The sequence below is a fragment of the Lonchura striata genome, chromosome 3 (genome assembly GCF_046129695.1).
Source record: "Lonchura striata isolate bLonStr1 chromosome 3, bLonStr1.mat, whole genome shotgun sequence".
Classification (NCBI taxonomy): domain Eukaryota; kingdom Metazoa; phylum Chordata; class Aves; order Passeriformes; family Estrildidae; genus Lonchura; species Lonchura striata.
The window spans coordinates 32,493,398-32,513,039 of NC_134605.1; the positions used below are offsets into that span (position 1 = coordinate 32,493,398).

The following is a 19,642-nucleotide window of genomic DNA, read 5'->3' on the forward strand; positions in this document are numbered from 1 at the left end:
CTCTATGTGTTGCCTTTTCCCAACTTGGAAATTAAACTTGAGATAATTTTAGTAAGGAGATAACATAAAAGAGGATCTTTATTTGAAGGCCTTCAGGGACAGTTATGGAAAGACACCCACAAAAGCCCACCTCCACAGGGATGAATACATATTTGTAGGTTTTAGGAAATTAGCATAATTGATAAAAAGCACCAATTAGGAGGACCCCAGGTCTAGCCCCTTCTCTGGAGCACCCCCTTCAGCACTAGTTGTACTTTGTCCATGAAAACATATAGCAAAGAGTTGTTCTCAGCCTTGGTTCCCAGGAAGAACCAAGATAGCACTGGAGCCTTGTACCCCCCAGGGCTTGGAGTTCTGGAATTTGTTTTGTCTTTCTGCCTAGGGAAAGGTCATGGAAAATTACTGGCAAAACTAGCCACCAATACAATAGGCTCCAGTGCTACAAATATATGTGCCAAGAATACAGAGGATATATAAAAGGTAAAAAAAGGGCAAAGCCCAAAATAGCACCATATGGGATTCCCTAAATTCTTCAATCCAGTATTCTTTCCCAAAAGGTTTATCAATAGTTTCATCAAAACATCCCCTAGAAAATTCTTTATAAGAATATTATATTTTAAGTTTACTTAATTGCCCCAGAATACTGCCTGTAACAGTTCATTAACTGCCACTGGATTTTATCTTACTGCTATTTAAGGCAAAGGTGGCCTACACTTTACTATTCTTATAAATGTGAGGACCTGAAATTAGGAGATCTTCAAAATGGCAATCATAACAGCACACATCAGAATCTCTTTTATTTATCATTAGTTGGAAAATAAATTTTCAAACTATTTCAAAATGCACAAGAAGTCAATTCTGACACAGTATGAGTAGTTGCAATTCTATATTCAGTCTAAAAGAAGTCATCTTAGGCTTGATTCCTGTCACTCATAGGTTTATGGTAGGTACAGAGTTTATTCAATGTCTTAAAGAGGTTCATATTGTTCTGTCTGCTAGTATTAAAAGAACCATAAATATATACAAAAATTTAATTCTTTATCCTTCATCCATTAGATGTCTCAAGGACGCCAGGTCATCTCCTCACACATGTAAGTAAAAGCTGAAGAATAAAAAGTAAGGACTGATTTTATCTCAAGGTTATGGAAACATCATTAAACTATAAAACCACACTGTCAAAAATTTATCTTGACATTAGAAAATGTCTCAGTGGAGTTAAAGCCTTACCACATAATTAGCTGCAGATAATTCTGTTTAATACTGAGGATCAGAATTTTAAAACAGTCACAACCTTGATAAATGGCACATTAAATAAACTGAAGCTTGCAAAAAGTGATCAGATAACAAAAATGAGAACATTCAACTCCAGCTCAAAGGACAGTTGATACAAAAGCAAATTGTCTAGTAAGGACAAGGCAACACTGTCAGAAAGAAAAGTACATAACCCTTCTGAAATACCTCCCCATCCAGTACAGCTGGTATTTTCCAGAGATCTCATGCAAACTAAAAATACATTGGGGTGAAAATCTGCCCCCATGGAAAGAAATGGCAAAATTTTCTTTGATTTTAATGAGGAGTTTCTACAGTTGAGCACTCAGGGGGATTCTCTGCCTATTAAGCATCACAAGCAAGTGAATAAAACTATAATTAATTTTCACAAAGACAAGAACAATGGACAGCAGAGAAGGAAGACTGTTTAAAGAGCTTCTGAGAAGCCCTTTTGACCTAAATCAGGTTGCAGATTTTCCAAGAACCATCTGGAATCTAGTCACCTCACTGCAGGATAATTTTTCTCTTTTGTCTGGCAGTCTGTTTATTTTCCTTCTTGAGAATTCAGCATCAAACAGAACAAAAAAATGACCTTTGACTGGATCTTTTTGTGGCATGCAACAAAAGAACTGATCCAAAAAAGTTCAATGTTCAAATAAGCACCTACTGAACTTGAAAAGAATGTTGGAAGCAATTGGGAAAACAAGATTACATATTGAAGTAATGTATCTGTAGCATTTCTTTATCCTTTTGACCAAACAGGGAAGTCATCACAGCTGGTCTTCTTTAGAGATACACTACAGAGAAGAGACTGCAAAAGTCTTAGCAGAGACTTTACAGTTCCAAAGTCTTAAATTTTACCTGCTGAAAATAAAAAAACTCAGTTTAAAAAAAAAAAATTGCATGGACATCCAGCTTATCTTCCAAAGAACATTCCATGGGAATGGCAGAAAATGTCTGCTGCTACCTCTCTAAGGATGGAGAAATACTAAATTAATATTTTAATAGAAAATCACACTCACAACAAACTCATTTGACAACCAAATTGGGAAAGCTGTAAAATGCCGCATTTTGAAAATTAGAGTGACAACAAGGTCTCACAAAAAGCTTGACAGTTGTGTTTGACTGAACTCTGAACAAGATACTAATTTTACTCATGTAAAGCATATGGCTGTTGACTGCTCTTTTCTGTCAACTCACCTGTCCAGTCAGATTCTCCTATCCCTTCTGCCAGTTCTTTTTAGTATTAATGATATCAAGTATGTGTAAACATGACAGGCCTATATAATTTGCTCTCCATTTTCCCAGAGCAGACTATCACACAAACTAAGCAAAACCAGCAAAAGCATGAAAAGAGGTCTAGTTTAATGGACAAAAAAACCCCAAACCAAAACCAACAACTTAAAAACTCAGCACTTTGCACTACATTCAGTAGGGTGGGGAAAAATTCACAGTCAACATATGGAATACAGCAAGTTAAAAATATCTTTGTGATACCAAAGCTACAGTAGGGCAAATGTTGTCATTAACAGGAGCATTCCCAGCTCTCTAATTAACAAGATGGAGCTGGGAAGTCTTGGCTTTCACTCTGCCCTTGATGGCCACTTACACCACCTTGGTAAAATACATGGGAGAGGAGAGGAGGTGCTCATATGTGTACATGCTTGTGCATGTGTGTAAACAAAAAAATTTAAAACCTTCTGCACTTTCTTCACCACTGTTCCAATGTGTTTAGTAATCATCACACTGTGTCTGTAAAGCCACATGGCCATTCTCCATCTTAAGCTACTTGTTACATAGAAGCTAAAAACATTTGGAAAGAATTTCTTACAAGCTGCAACTCCATTCAAAATGAGTATGCAGTGATCCATCTTCTGAAAATCAGTTTTATCTTCAGCTGAACAAACTCTCTACACCAGATAACATGTTTCATGTGAAATGCATCTGACAATGCTCAGGCCAAACCAGCATGCCAACACAAGACAATACAACAGCTTGAGTGGAGATGAGGTAGTACTTAACAGGTTTTATCTATGCACCCTTTTGACTGGGTCTATTTCAGACTCTGTGATTTTTCAGGTAAAGTTGCAACTTTACATTACAGCAGTCTAATCACCAACAAAAAAAATCAAGAAAAACAACACAGTGGATTCAATTGCTCCTACTCCTGCCCACAGTAAAAAAAAAATAAAATTAAAAAGGTCTTTTAATTGTTCAGAGTTCTTTTAAATGTTAAAAAAATAATTTATGCAATTTTTATTATATTTCTCCCAGAGGCTTGCTCTTTTATTTCTATCAAAAGAAAAAAAAAATGTATTCCAAGTGCATTCTTATGAAGTAAGCCAAAAAAACTTTGGCTTACTTCGTAAGAATATACTTACTAAAACAACAAAAACACAAGTTAAGATAAATCTTATGGCAGAATTTATCAATTAGAAATCAAAAAAATTAAATTGAGTTAAAACTATGAGTACTCTTCATATAAAATATTTCTGCTAGCATTGTTTGAATTTAGCTTCATGAGTTGAAAGTAATAAAATACCTACACCAAAAGCCAACAATATTTAGTTAGCAGCACAATAGACATCTTACATACTGTGGAATCTAATTTTAAATACCTTATATGTCATCTTTCAGAATAAATAATCCACAAGACCTCTGGAACAAGCAGTTTGTAGGATACAGTACTATCACAAACATTATCATATGCCTCTAAATGACAAAGTGGGATGGGAGGATATCTGAAAATATATTTCAATTTACAGAAAAATTCTAGGCTGAAGAGTAATGTTATATGCTCTTCATTACTGTGAAAAAATTACTCAGGTTGATTGACTCAATTATATTTGAACTTTCTTGGGTTTTTTTTTCTCACCCATCAACTTTAACATGATTATTTTACAAAAGGAAAAGGAAAAAATATCCTATGGCTACTGCTTTAATTTTGAAGTGCTGCAATTATATTAAAGTTATACTTCTACTTAAATACTGACTGAATAAAAAAAATAGCTTGAATTCACTTTGTCATATATCACATTCTGAATGCATCTACTGTACTCCCACTCAGAAATAAATAGTGAACGTGAGGAAAAGATAATTTATGAGTTGTCAAGCAAGAAGATTTTAACACTTACTTTTGTGAAGATCTGGAAAAAGTCAATTGCAGGTGGCAATTGAGACTCATCCTGGATCTCAGTTTTCAAATACAGTTGCAAAGTCTGTACAAGGTGCCTGAGGCCATCTTTCATTTCTTCACTTAACTGTTCAGTGTCTTGTTGGGAAAGGGAAAAGAAAGTAGACCATGTCATAAACAGAACATTTCACCAAAACATCCAATGGTAGCCATACAGCCTAGACATTTCCAATCCAGGAGTTAATCTTGATGGAGGGCAATTTTAACAGAGGGCAGATATTTCACATTTTTTGTGACAATTACCTATCAACACTCAGTAGAGTTTATCAGTTTGCTACTGTTAAATCATATGAATGTGACAGCAAGTTAAAGATCAAAATACAATAGAGAAAGCAGATGTGTAAGCAGATGTAAGACATTACATACAAAAATTAGGCATCTGGGTTTGTAACATTAACCACATTATGCTTGGAACTTTATGCAGCAGTACATACTTTTATACTGTATTCTCCATAGATGTGTCAGAAACACTTCATGCTAGCAGATGAAACAGAAAAGTATTTATGAATGAGTTCCATACAGAGCAACTGGTAAACAATTAATATGAAATAATAATAAGTAAATATATCTTTATTATAAAGCACCACTATTCATGCTTTTCAGATAGAAATCCTGAAGCAGAAAGAATCACAGTTCCTCATTTTCTAATTAAGTGATTATGCATGCATCAGGTCTCAACACAGAAAGTGAAATTGCTGCTGCACCCTAGCAAGTTCACTGCCTAACTGCTTCACACTTTCTTTTTACTACCAGTTAGTACAAAAATGAGAATGTGAAGCTGAACGTATTCAAGCACCAGACTATAACAAAAGGCAGAGATTTATGATGCACTATGAATCATTTTTATCTCTGCATAATGGTGAATTGTTATTTTATTATGAACATCTATAGATGCACACGGCACTCCCCAAATGCAGTTAACAGTGTGGATGTTGGCAGGTGATTTTGTAAGCATGAACAAATGTACATGTTAGAAATCCAGACACATACATATTTCACAATGTACAGAAAATCTCTGGTATAGAAAAATATAGTATCAATGAGGACTGTGTCTTCAAGAGAAGCAGCAAACTTTTAGACAACTGAAACAATCAAGCTGAAAAAATATAAAAGAAAAATTATAAACACACACTTGCATTTCTTATATCCCTTTGGAAACAAAAATGCTTTTTCCTTCAAATGTAATTATAAGACAACATGTGATTTACCTTAAACTATCTATAATACATTACAAAATGTATTATAACAAAGAGAGGAAGACACGGTTTGTTTCATTATTGGCAAATAACCCTAGACTAAAGAAGAGAAATCATATAAGAAAAGCATGTTACAAATGGACACTGTATTTTAGGACAGATGTGAACATGAATACCAAAACCAACTGGAACTTCAGGGAGAACTGATAGAGATAGAAGCAGAATGCAATTATCCACACTGGAATCTGTCCAGGATATCAGAGCTAATGATCCAGGAAAAAAATCCCATGGGAACCTTAATGGAAAATGATCAAGACCTGGTTTTCCAAGCACCAAAAAAAAAAAAAAAAAAAAAAAAAGGACAAAGGCAAAATGAAAGTTGTGTATGTTTTCATTTTATGTTTTTAAGGAATCTTTTTCAATTGTTTAATAAACCTGATGTGGGAGACAAAATGCAACAAAAGGCCTATGAAAAAAATTCTAAATAAGGCATGGGGATTTAGTTATGTAACTGATTCTTATACAAGTAAAGTAGCAAAATATCTGCCCCGTAATATAGCACACAAACTAATTTCTGAATACTGAGTCTTGGTAACTAAAAAAAAAGATGATTTCTGAATTGCTGTAACATACAGAGGGCCCAGAGAACTAAGGAAGGAAGAAATTGTCTTAAGATAAATGAGAACTAGCAAAAGTAACAATGCATAGAGAGACCCCTCCTCCTTAATCTGATTTTCAGGACATATAAAGGAATTTCAAGGAACTATGGAGATTGGAAAAGAACTTCATAAAGAGCTGGATGCCTTCGCATGCTGTGTGATTTTTCATGTATTATTTGTTTTAGACAATTATTCAAAAACTCTATAAAACTTTTTAGTCTTCTATTCAGTTGATATGTCTCCCACACTAAAAAGCAACCAAAAGTATAAACTAATGTTGAGAAGTAATAGTGTAAAGCAAAATGAGACAGCATAGTGTCAATAAAATTTTCAAAAAGAAAGTATTTTTTAATTACAAGTGGGTGGAAAAACAAACAAAAAAATGATTAAAAGAGTAATAATGAGAATTGTGTCACATTTCTAATTACTGTTGAAACATTATCTTCTACTACAAAGATGCTTCCTGAGAATATCTATGTTTCAGATTACAGCCTGTATTTATAGTTTATGTGATTTTGTTCAAAGAAATCTTTTCTCCTATATACTTAGACCTCTAAGGAAAATGCATTTCTGATTTTCCTATAGATTCCACTAAGTACACAAAGAAACACAAGCTTTATCAACACCATTCATAAATTATGCAGCAAATGGGGAAATTGTTATGAAATAACTGGCACTTTTGGAGCATACAGAGGCAGCAAAAAAACATCACAGCTACTACAAGTTCTCACACCAACCCAAAACACTTTTGGGGTATTTTAACTCCAAAACCATAGAGACCATCTATTCACTCTAACAAGGAAGCCAGGCAAACAACACAAGTAAAGAGCCAGCCAAAACTTTTACATAAGATGATGCATAGGCCATTTGTACTGTAGCCTGAAGTATCAAGTTCAGTTAATGTGTTAATGTCCTAAACACTTGGTGCTGTGAAGTTAAGAAGATGCCACTGGAATTGTTATTAAGACTAAGTACAGATTAAACACTCCATGTGGATCTCTCATTTGTCTTCTCCTAAACTAACTGGCTATGTACCAGTTATTTCTGTATCAGTGAGAGGACAGTCATCCCATCTGTATCACAGGCCATAGCATCATTTCCTTCAGAACTATTATTTTAGCAGAAGCTTCTGGCCACTCTACAGACTTTTGTACCATTCATCCATTGCAGCTCAGGCCTGTTCAACACCAAGCTTCTCTCCAGAGAATTTATCACACAATTGCCCTTTTCTCCAGTCAAGTCAAGGAAAACTGGGATCATCTCCTGAAGGGCACTGAGAAACCAGTTTGTATGGAACAAACAGTTACAAAACAATTTTTGCCTACACTAGAGACAATTGCTGTAAAAGTGATCAATATTTAATTTTTAAAGGGAGACTCTTCCAGTCCAGTTCCTCCTGCACCATTCTGCAATCCAATTTCCTGGGATCCCAGCAGTGTCATGAAGCATAAAAGTCCACATTCTGAGTAATTTTAATTTAATTTTAAGCATCTGTTTTCTATAATCCTTTGTCACACTAATTGAGAATATCCATTGTAGAAAACCAGTATGTTTTAAATAACTGAAATCTATCCATTTTAATTTGCTGCCTTGTTAAGGTCTTTTGCCCTTGCAGTTTGGGATAAGGCAGAAAAATGTGAGGGTATTTGGAAGTGAAATTAATACTATGTGTTGCATTTTTTAATGTTTATATAGGTTTTATTTCTAACTATACCAATTGATCAAGCTGCTTTGTAGCCAAAATTCTGCATAATGCTAAAAAACATTGAGGTAATCAAAATATTCACATTACTCTCCAGAAAATCCCTCTAAACAAGATGCAAAAATGAACCAAGAATGTATTTATTCCTTTCTAAGTCTTCAAGATATCACAAAATATGAAAAAAAAGTTTTCTACTTCAACATTTGCTCTGCTGAGAGATTGTAATGAGCATCATTTTCTACCCAAGAACTTGGAACTTGTGAAGCCACAGAAGTAGTAACTGCACAATTTCATCTTTTTTCTCTATTGAAAGGTCACGTAGAAGAAAAATATACATATATCCCTTTTAAATTTAACTTTCTTTCCTATTTCTGGAGGTTATTTTGAAGTTTTATGCAATAGCAGATAAGTATGAAAAAAGTAAAACCTCAGTGTAAAAATATATGTACTATTGTCTATGTAGAAATATTGACACTGTATGTGTCAGACATTGGGTACATTAAAAAATGAACAGGCAAGATGTTAATTGTAAAATGCAAAAATAAAAATACTAAAGCAAAAAAAATCAGGAAGGTTTTGCTTCAAGACAACAGGCATGTTTTTCCTTTTATCTTTGAAATAACTGTTCTTTCCCACAGAGGTTTTTGTCTTTGATTCTGTTAGTCCACAGAACGAACATTCAGAAGGCAAGCTGCATGAAAATCAGATGGCCCTTTCAAAAAGCAGACCTTGGAAGTATTTCCTGAAATCTGGCTGGCAATTACTTACTTGACTGAAGATCGGAAAAAGAGTAGAGTCTCTCAGAAGGGCATACTGATTGTCTGAGCTGTAGAGGAAAATCAGATAATTAACACTCACATAGCATGTTTTATCTTGCAAGCACTCTACAAGACTGATTATTCCATGTGATAAAGATGAAAGATAATCAGGTACAGCCAACAGCATCAACATAAATCCAAGACTGCATAAACTATCCTAAAAAACTGAATTTCTTTGTTGTTATAAGAATTTCTACTAATTTTGAATTTTTTTAACACTTTGGCACCTTACCTTTAGTAACTTAATTTAGCCCTTTAGAGCATAATTGAAATCCAATTATGAGGTTTGTAGCTTCAGAGTTCATGTGACTATAATTAATGCATAGTATTTCTAGGTACATATTTGCCCTTTAAAAACTATCATGCACAAACTCTTTGCAACAATGTATAAAATAAATGTGAAATCATATTTTATCACCTCAGACCACAACAAAGGCCTGCACTTTTGTCCAACACAGACAACATCATAGCAGGCTCAGAAAAAAAATTTGATTTACAATCTCACACATTTATAAGCTGCTTAAATTATCAGAAAATTTAGTCCATATAAAGTAATCAAACCGTGGGATTGGCAAACACCCAGGACTTCTAAGAGAGTTTAGAAAAACATTTAAAAAGGTAATTGAGATTAAGAGAATCCAACATGGAAAGCATGACATTATGCCATCGAAAGAACGTGCTTCTGCCCTTACCACCTCATTCTAACAGGCTTCCATTAGGTTAATAGAAAAGCACCAATAACTTCAGTAGTATTCAGTAGGGGAAACAGTGTTTCCCTATGTTTTTCCGCCAGGCAGGAGTAAGCTTAGAATGCTACCACATAACCATAGGAAAAGAAAGTCAATAAACATGTCCCTCAAGCTTAGTTATGTCTGTTTTGGAATCTCTTGATCCCTTCAGCATCTCAACAAATTAATCAGAAAACTTGTAATGCAATTTGCAGTCTAATTTTTTTCAGCACACCCAGTCACTTGAGTCTTGTAGTTCATAATTGCATTAAAAATGTAGAGTGAGAAAGCATTTATCAGAATTTGCTGCACTGAATAAATCTAAAAAAACATCACTTACTAGTTTAAAAACAATCCTTCCAGCAAGTCTGACAGAGTCTGGAGGAAAATTTGGCTTGATGCTCTTAAGACACTTGCATTCCTGCTTATGGTCCAGCCAAGCTTCTTTCTATCAGGACATTTTAAAAAGGAAGAAAAAAAATTATGTGCATTTTATTTTACATAACCTGTATCCTATTTTTTTTATACATATAGTTATCTGTATTTATATATGCACACAAACATGCTCAAAGCAATATGCACTAATTCTCATTTGTTGTGGCATGTAGATGCTTACTTCACAAGATTGGAGAGAGCTAGAAAAGATGCTAACATATACAAAACTCTAGGCACGTGTTGACTCAGCAACCAAGATTGCAGAGGCTTTCAGAGTCCATTCACTGCACTAAATGCAGCTGCTCTAATGCAATGGTCAAGTTTTCAGTGCTGCAAAAACTGTCACCAAATATCCCTGAACTGATGTGATATCAATGCCCACAGCTGGGAGGACTGGTAGTGATATACCAAAACAGAAGACAGAACCAAAAATATTTTAGTTACATCTATTGCCCAAATCTCCAATTTTTGTTTCACAGGCCACATTGATTAGAAGAGCATAAAGAGACTAACACTTCCATAGCAGAGAAGAATCAAGATGACAAGATAAAGGAAACATTGAAATATGTCTCTTTTTTTCCTCTACCATTCATTATTGCACCAAGAGTAGTGCAGAAGAGCAGCAAGAATGACTATTCAGCTAAAGAATTGTGTTGGAAAAAAATTTCTGATCACTTTTTTTTTTTCCTTTCTTCTGTCTCTACAAGTAGAAAATTCTGTTTATAATATACAAAAAGTCCAACATATTACATATTTACACATTTTATTTGCATAGTCACAGTTCATGTTCAAAGCCAGACAGCTGTTTCAAATAGTTTTAAAAGCAAATTAAAAGAACAAGGCACAACAAAAATTTCCTACAATGACAAGTACTCACAAGCAAGGGCTTCTGAAGGTGACATTTTCTCACAAATACACAGTAAGGGAAAAAAAAACATGAACGCAGAAAACCAGTTTCTGTTAGGTGAATGTCACAGAGAAAATTATTGTCTAATGTTAAGTACATGCTCAGCAATTAAAAAAAAATATAAAATGGCAGAGGTATGTGTAAGGGCACATCAGACCTGGAGATGCTGACATGTGAGATATACAGATTCCGAAGGCAATCACACAATTTTTTCCTAAGCTGCATTTAAGTGAGGGAATTGTTTCAGGTAACTAGGTTTCAGCACCAGTAGCATTTATTATATTTAATTCAGGATTTTTTTCCCCCCTGAGGCTTACACATTATAAATAAATTGAACTTTTTATTTATTTCAGATACATGAGAGATTTGTGATTTCATTTATTTTACCCATAACTCTACAAGGCAAAAAAATTACACCAAGAAGGCATTAATCCAAATACAGTTAGTGTCACATGCTGTCTGGCAAATAAAGGTTAAGTATTTAGTGCTGAATAAAATTATCCTTGTCTAGAAAAACTAAAGTCATGCTTGTAAATGTCCAGACATCATTCTGCGTAATAAAATTATATTGGCATTTTTATCCAACTTAAACTAAAAATGTTCTAGGAGTAAGCCTTTACTGTCACATTTTTTCCTTTACATAAATGTTGCACAGAATTTTAAACATGCTAGAGGTGACATCCAAATGATTAATAAATTACCCAACCAATATAGCTCTAATGAGATTAAATATTGTGGACCACATAACATCATATGCCACGTTTCTTTGAGAGCATTCCCACGTGATAAGAATAGTTCAAACACACGCCTTTTGTGAAATAGCACTTTGGCCAAAACTGATGCTAAAAAGGAATCACTCTGATTCCTCTGCAGAGGGAGCTAGAATAGAATGGGGATTGCTGGTCATTTATTCCCAAATGGTCAGGGAGAGAGAGGAAAGCTCCAAATGCATTAAATATAATGAAATTCAACAATATTTCTTCTTACTATTCATACAACATGGATACAAATTACAGGACAATATGAAAAAAAGATTTGTGACCCTGGAGAGGCCTACTTTTAAAGTCAGTCTCTAAAAACACTTATTGGTTGGACTTATGTTGGTATCACATCTCCTGGTGGAAGGGTTTTCTTAATTCTGTGTATACTGGCTTTCAGTCAAGGTTTTTATATCCTATATCCAGCACGAGTATAAACACTGCAGTGCAGAGATGTGGCCACCTGGTATGACCCTTCTCCTCCACGCCAGGGAAAGTCTTCCAATTTTGAAGCACAGAGCTCTTAACTGGTGGCAGCTTGAGAGTCTGCTTGCTGAACCAGCACCAGACCAACTCCAACACCTCCCTGCACAAGCCAGGATCACCTCCTGCTGGCTCAGGTCATGGGCAAAGACCCCTCACAAATTCCCGTAATGTCTTGCATATTTTCAGCTGAGCAATCTTTCCAATGCACATCCATTCTTTCACAGACATATGCTATTGCTGTCTCCCTTTGGAGCTTGAATTTACAAAAGATCCTAAAGCAATGTTGATTACACAAAGGTTTCTCTTGTCTTCTATGCAAGATCAGAAAAAATGAACACTTCCTGCAGATTAATGTGCTAATAAAAAGCTATTAAATACTAGAGCTGATTAACCAAAAAAAAAAAAAAAAAACCCATAGGATATTTTCACATTGGAAGGCTTTGATCTGTTAAAAGCAAATAATCTGTAATTTCCAAAGAACTGTTTGAATTTTCACAGGACGTCCTTTTTTAATTGTGACATTTTACTTTTATTACATTGTTTCAATAATATTTGATAATATCACATTCTGGATTCTGCCTGAAATTAATCTTCCATTTTTCAGGGATTATCATCTATATTATTGGTCCCCAATCTGTAGGATACACCATATTAAAAAACATTGCCGGGGGTGATCACAACAGTGATTATGAGGAGGAGCAGTAGATGTGACAACCCTACCTTTGGAGAGACACCCAGACAACATAACATTGCTAGAAGGCAGGCAGTCCATGAAACTAGGCATCAACAAGTGGAAAAGGGGCTACAAGAGGGAAATGCCAAATAGGGGCAAAAAAACCAATGAGGTCTGAGTGAAAAAAAAAAAAAAAAAAAAAAAAAAAAAAAATCTGTATGTACTTGATCCTGAAAATCAGAATTCAGTTGCAAAAGGTCAGCCCAAACAATCTCCTGTGCTATGTTCCAGTTTCACATTTCTATTATTTTTTAAACTAAACTAAAGTGGTAAAAGTGAAAACAGCTTGCTTTAACTGGGCTGAAAAAGAAAAATAATGGGAGATTTTCTTAATTTGGAACAACTCACTCATAATCTTTAATATAGACATTATGAAGACTTGTAAAAAAATGGGGATTCTGATTTGTATATAGGTTTTTTTCAGGACTACCAGCTGTGCATACATATTCCCTTAAAAGATAACTATTCTCACTTCAAGTTTCAAAAAGAGAGACATTTCCAAAAACAATTACTTCTCCTTAAGGTTAGCCTGAAGATAGCTTTTTGTACCACTTGACATTTTAAAACAAATGAAGATGTTTATAATATATTTGCAGCTTTAAAAATAGCTTCTTTATTCTAGACCCGACACACATACGGAGATTAAAGTTTTTGAAGTCATATTTTTATATTAATTCTATTTTCATATAATGTAATAATTAGAAAACTTCAGAAAAATTACTTAGGTTTTAAGCCTAAGTGTTTTGATTTGCAGTATCACACACTCAAAAATAATCAAATCATTCTGCAACTAAGTGTGAACTGCAAATTCAACTGCATAATTTGCACTTCAAAGTTATCTGTATTCATAAAACTAAAATAGTCCTGTTTTGCCAGTATTCACTTTTTTAAATGTGCAAAATGCAGTTTCATCAATACCCTGCTGTTTATTTGTTGACCAATTAGTTCAGTTAGAAGTGCACATATTAATGAACTGCATTTAAGCTACAGAGGCTAAGTAGGGCACAAAGCATTTGGTTTAGCTTTCCTAACAGCTGCTATAAAACTAGAGCAGCACAATGGTTTAGCTGGCTTATTAGAACAAATATACGAGGACAGTTCTCAAGAGCAGAGAGATCTGGTTGGTCTCAGTTTTATCTGTGCCACCGTTTCAAGACATCAATCTCAATAAATTCAATGCTTTGACTACAAAATAACTTATCTTTTCCTGTTACTCTCTATCGCTACCTAGTATCACAAGATATTACATATATTAATTCAATAATAGTTTATTTATATAAACAGTTCAAGAAATTATGTAATTGCAAATAGACAGTATGTTATGTGCAGATTACTTTTAGCAACAGTAGCCTGCCTCACTGGAATCCCTACCTACAACTATGGATGGCTTCAAGCATGTGAACCCCAGAGCTGGAAGCACAAATCAAAGACATTCAAGATGGCTTCAGGCTATCCCTTAAGAATCCTTGAAGAATGTTCTCACAGTTGTGCAGAAGCAAAGAGGAAGCTCCACTTCCTACCTCCATAGCCTCTATATCTAAGTTGAACAGGTTATTGCATTATACCTTGCAGATTTGCTTTTGCAGGTCAGTGCCAGCAGTCTCATTTCATATTAGAGACCTGCCAACACAAACTTTACCAATGACTCTCTTAGAAGACGTTTTAAACTTACCTTGCAAATACTCCAGATTTTACAGACTTTATGGCCATGTTTTCCTTATGATCTCCCATAATAAATCTACCTGTGGCATTATTGATGCTACAGTATGCACCTAATGTACATTGCACACATTAGGCATACGATGAATCCAAATGACAGATCTTCCTCTTTTCCCTCTCCGTATGTTTTAAACTCCAAAAGGAGGGATTTATGGGATCTTGAGAACACTACAGATTATAGTAAAGCAGAATTGTTTATAGAAGCACATGATACATAACAAGATCAGCCCTGAGGAGAAAGACTTGGGGGTGTTGATTGACAAGAAGCAATGGGCACTCTCAGCCCAGAGAGCCAAACATGTCCTGGGGTGCATCCAAAGCAGGGCAAGGGATTCTGCCCTCTGCTCCACTCTGGCAAGACCCTAGCTGGAGTCCTGCCTCCAACTCTAGGGCTCCCAAAGCAAGAAGATGGCGCGAGTCCAGGGGAGGGCCACAAAGATGACCAGAGAGCTGGACCACCACTCCTATGGAAACAGGATGAGAGACCTTGCAGCAGCCTTCCAGTACCTAGAGGGGGGCCTACAAAAGAGCTGGAGAGGGACTGTTTACAAGGACATGTAGTGGAAGGACAAGGGGGAATGGCTTCAAATTGAGAGTTGTGGAGTTGCGGTTGTCCCTTTCCTTTTAAAGAGAGTATACTTAGTTTAGACATTAGGAAGAACTTCTTTATTGTGAGGGTGGTGAGGCATTAGAATAGGTTGTCCAAAGAAACTGTGGATGCTGCATCCCTGGAAGTGTTTGATGCCAAGTTGAATGGCATGCTTTGAGGAATGCTTTGAGCAACCTGATCTAGTGGAAGGTGTCTGCCCATGGAACTAGATGATCTCTAAGGTCCCTTTCAACACAAACCATTCTATCATGCTTTCATTCTATGATCTTTGGAATGTCAAAAACTTAATTTAAAAAGTTATAGAGTATTACTGCTAGTCTACTTTGACCAGTAGCTGCTTTTTTTCATTTTTCTCTATTTAGGTAAAGAAAAAAAAATTACACATACATATCCCCCCAAAAAACAAACCACTACCAACCCTCAGCCTCCCACAAAAAAAAACAAAAAACAAAAAAAAAAAAAAACCACCACAGTGCAAAACTATGAGGAACTATTTAAAACTTCAAGTGTTCTACAAGGCAATCCTATATCAAGTCAAATACAAAAGCTGAGATTTTTAGGCCTTTGAGAACTTTTCACCTTTGAGAAGTATTTCATAGGATAGAATCACAGGTTAAGTCAGGCTGTATGGATCTATGGAGATCTCTAGTTGCAAGGCAGGGTCAGCTCTGGGGTCAGACCTAGTTCAGAGCTTTATCCAGCAGAGTCTCCAAATCCTCAAACACAGAGATTGCACAAACACCCTGGCCAACCTGTCCCACCTCTTGACTATCAAGAGCTTTTCCTTGTATCCCATGTGAACCTCTGGTCTGTCTACTTAAGCCTGTTGTCCCTTGTCTTCATGCCATGCACCACTTTCCTCCTTGGAAAACTCCTGAGATGCAGTTTTCCTTTACACCTTCTCTTCTCAATCAATTCTTGACTCTTATTTCCTCTTAAAAAAAAACTGGAATATAGAATTTACCATTATAAACAGTACTCCTGAAATACTAATTGTTTTACTGCAAAATTGCCTTAGAGCTTTCAGTCTACAGACAAGCTCAGAAATTATTCCTCCCCCTCTCACCAAGTACAGTCAAACACCACACATTTCAACTTATTTTTGTCTTTTGTACTGATCAGAATCTCACATTTGTAGCTTTAAAAATACTTAAATAAAACAAGCACAGCATGTTTTATTTAGCATGTTTACCCATCCTGTCCAAAACTACAAATAAATTACAGTGTGGAGGTATGACAACATGCAAAACATATGGAGACTGTAAAAAAAGTCTTGAAATGCCTATTTTCTTAAACCCTTTATAGCTGTTATTTTTATCTTACCTGACAAGATCTACCACAGTATTTAGCAACCTTACACTGAGAGCACCTGTGCAGATTTTCATTCCTGTTTAGAAAAAAAAAAAAAAAAAAGTAAGAGTTATAAATACAGATGAGGTTTTGTACTTATCCTTCTTATCTAACTAGCAATTTCCAAATGTTACAAGTCACAAAAAATATCTTAAAAACAAGAATAGTCTAAAATGCACTGTAATGCAAGAATAAATTGTACATAGTTATGTTCAAAGCTATAGTCACAACCCTTTACTTGTGTCACTCAGCAGCTCTGGAGCCATTTTGGATCAACAGGAAAATTATCAAATACGCTTTTGTCATGTAGCTGTAACTCTGAGAAGTTTGATTTTGTACATAACATCATAATTAGAGCGATGCAATACAGCTAGCTTATCTATTTACTACCTGAGCCTTGTCTTAAGCAAGCAAGTATCACTATCTGTTTTAAACAAGACCTTGCTGTGAACCTGCGGCTGTGACATCGAATTTTATCTTAATAACACAGTCCGAAGTTGACATATCAGCAGACATTTCTATTCTAAGAAAACACTTCTGATCAGTGGACAATGAAAGCAAAATAAAAATTCATGAGGGAAGTAAAAAATTCCAATGAAAACTAGAAGAACTACCAGACCTATACATTATATTCTAAAAGTTAAAAACACCTCCTGACTTGTAGTACTGTTTTCTGATACTGTCTTAATTTAGCTATAAGACTTAAGAAAATATCACTGAAGTTCTGTATATTTTTAGACAGTAAGTAAACATTTAATGTGAAAGCACACAGAGAGCAAATCTTGTACCCCAAATATATAAGATATTTACTTCAGATGAGTAGAAATGAGACAGATTTTGAGGCTTCCCCTCCCTTTCATATTCCTGTAGAAGATGCTGAACATGATGCATTATTCTGGTAATACTGCAAAGCATTCGCTTTCATTTCTTAACATGCAAGGCTGCATGTGATGTGCTAATGTGAGTTATGGTCATTCATTAAGTTGGAAAAACAGTACACTTTTTTTGTTGTTAAAACCAAAGGCAGGCAATTTACATAACAGACAACTATTATCTGAGCTCTGTGGACAGCACAACCCTTACTACTTCCCTCAGACTTCCTCCTGGCCACCCTTCTGATCTCAGTGAAGAAGAACAGGTACCTCACTGCATGCCACTATTCCCTTTGTGAGCTGCACAGGGCTGAATATGGCTCACTTACACCCAGCAAACTATCACCAGGAGTTATTCCTCTGTAGCCCCTTCTCTCCATCCTTTTACAAGGCAAGGAAAGAGGTCTCAGTTGCCACTGTCCCCTTCTAAAGGTAATTTTAGTAATGGTATCTTTATGTTGGTATAATGTTTTACATTTAGCTGCCTCAAATTTTGTTATATAGATTAATTCAGCTTTCAAATTTAATTGACAAATAGCTGTCTAAAACAACCCATTTCAAACTGAAGGGACAAGTTTAAATGATCAGATGAAGGACTTTACTTTGCAAGATCCCTAGTGTCTGCACATCAGTACCAGATGTGCTCTTTTTTCACTTGCACTCCTATCTGATGCAATGAAAATACGTAATTTGCTGTTTCTGCTGTCACCAAAAGAAAACTCCTCTACTGTTGTCAGCCATCTAGAGACTGTATACAATAGAGTCAGATTCCCAGACCAACTGCTTTACAATGTGACCTTCTCTTATTTACACTACTTAGTTGTCCCCAAATCTTCATTTCTCTGGGTGACTTCAAAAACATAGAACACTTTCCAAAGGCCACACGCAAACCAGACAGAACCAACATGCCCAAAAACTTCAGTCTAGAACTTCTGGATAATCAATGTAGCCCACTTATTTCAGCTATGATGCCACAACTGAAGAGTACAGGCAAACCAGAAATACCATGGAGCATCCATTCTCCAGCAAAAACCAACCTCCCCTTTCCCTCAGGTCTCACAAGTGAGAAAGGTATTTTGCAGATATATCAAAGTTTTACTATGTTTGAATTATTAAAAGAGCTGATGCATTATCTTAGGACTCATATTCATTTGGGAAGTTTACACAGCTGCATTGGTCAAATATTGAGAAGAGCATTCTGAACAGTTCATTAAAATCAAGTAAAAATATTTTTCTTTCTACTGCATAAAAATCCCTATTTTGTCACACTATATTTTGTAGGTATTCATACTAACTACCAGGAGAAAAGTAATTTATAAACATTTCACATATAAGTAGATGTTTTTCTACAGCATTCTTTACCTTCCTACCTGAAAAGCCAACCCTTGAGAGAGAAAAAAAATAGCAACCGTTGGATTTCTATAAACAGAATCTAAAATCTTGTACATGTACAATAGGTTTTCAATTTTAAGGCGCAATGCCTGAGGATGATTCAGAGTTCGAAACAAGTGTGAAATCTTCATTTTGGGGAAAGCTGCTTCATCTTCAAGGTTGAGTAATGACACAACCTTAACGTTCTGTTAGAAGAGGATATATTCTTCACTTTACATTAGAAGCTCAAGGAAAAACACTTTGAAGGCAGACTTTCTTTGTTCTACATGTTATTCACCAAAACACAATAATGAGCTCAGAATCTGAAAATGGAGCATATGCAATTTTTTAATCCCAAACACACTGACATACCACATAGTCCCAGCAGCAACAGGTAAGATGCAGATTTCAAAAGCAGAGTAATTAAAACTTTCTGGAAGCTGAATTTAAATGAATCAATACCCACAACAATCAGAGAAGCCCTTCCTACAGTTTTCACATTCTTCCATGAGAAGGCTAGATGCAATAACCTTAACACACTGCAAAGATAACTGGCCTTGGTATATCTATTGGCAATTTTCCAAGAGATGTCAGGATTTACTGGGATCATTAATGTCAAGTCACCAACACATATTCCATTTTTCTTTTGTAACACAACAAGTAGGCGTGTTGCCACAAAGCACCAAATTGCCTCAGCAGCCTCATAAGCTTCAACACCTTACATTAATACTTCCTTTGTATCCCTTGTCCCCAAGGGTGAATGACGCTGCAGTAACAAACACATACACAAAAATCTAAGCACCACTCAAAACTGGGATTTTTGTCAAACTGACACT

At 35.4% G+C, this 19,642-nt stretch overlaps 1 protein-coding gene across 2 annotated transcripts in view; it reads right to left on the reverse strand.

Annotated features, from left to right (window-relative positions):
• The window catches only part of SMYD3 (SET and MYND domain containing 3), a 428,456-nt gene that overhangs the window by 362,700 nt on the left and 46,114 nt on the right, over nt 1-19,642 (reverse strand). For both annotated transcript variants that reach the window (XM_021550462.3, XM_021550461.3), the window contains exons 2-5: nt 16,537-16,600; nt 9,906-10,013; nt 8,788-8,845; nt 4,404-4,540 (exon numbers count right to left, since the gene is read on the reverse strand). In XM_021550462.3, coding sequence (XP_021406137.1) covers nt 4,404-4,540; nt 8,788-8,845; nt 9,906-10,013; nt 16,537-16,600 — 367 coding nt within the window. The remainder of the gene's footprint in view (nt 1-4,403; nt 4,541-8,787; nt 8,846-9,905; nt 10,014-16,536; nt 16,601-19,642) is intronic.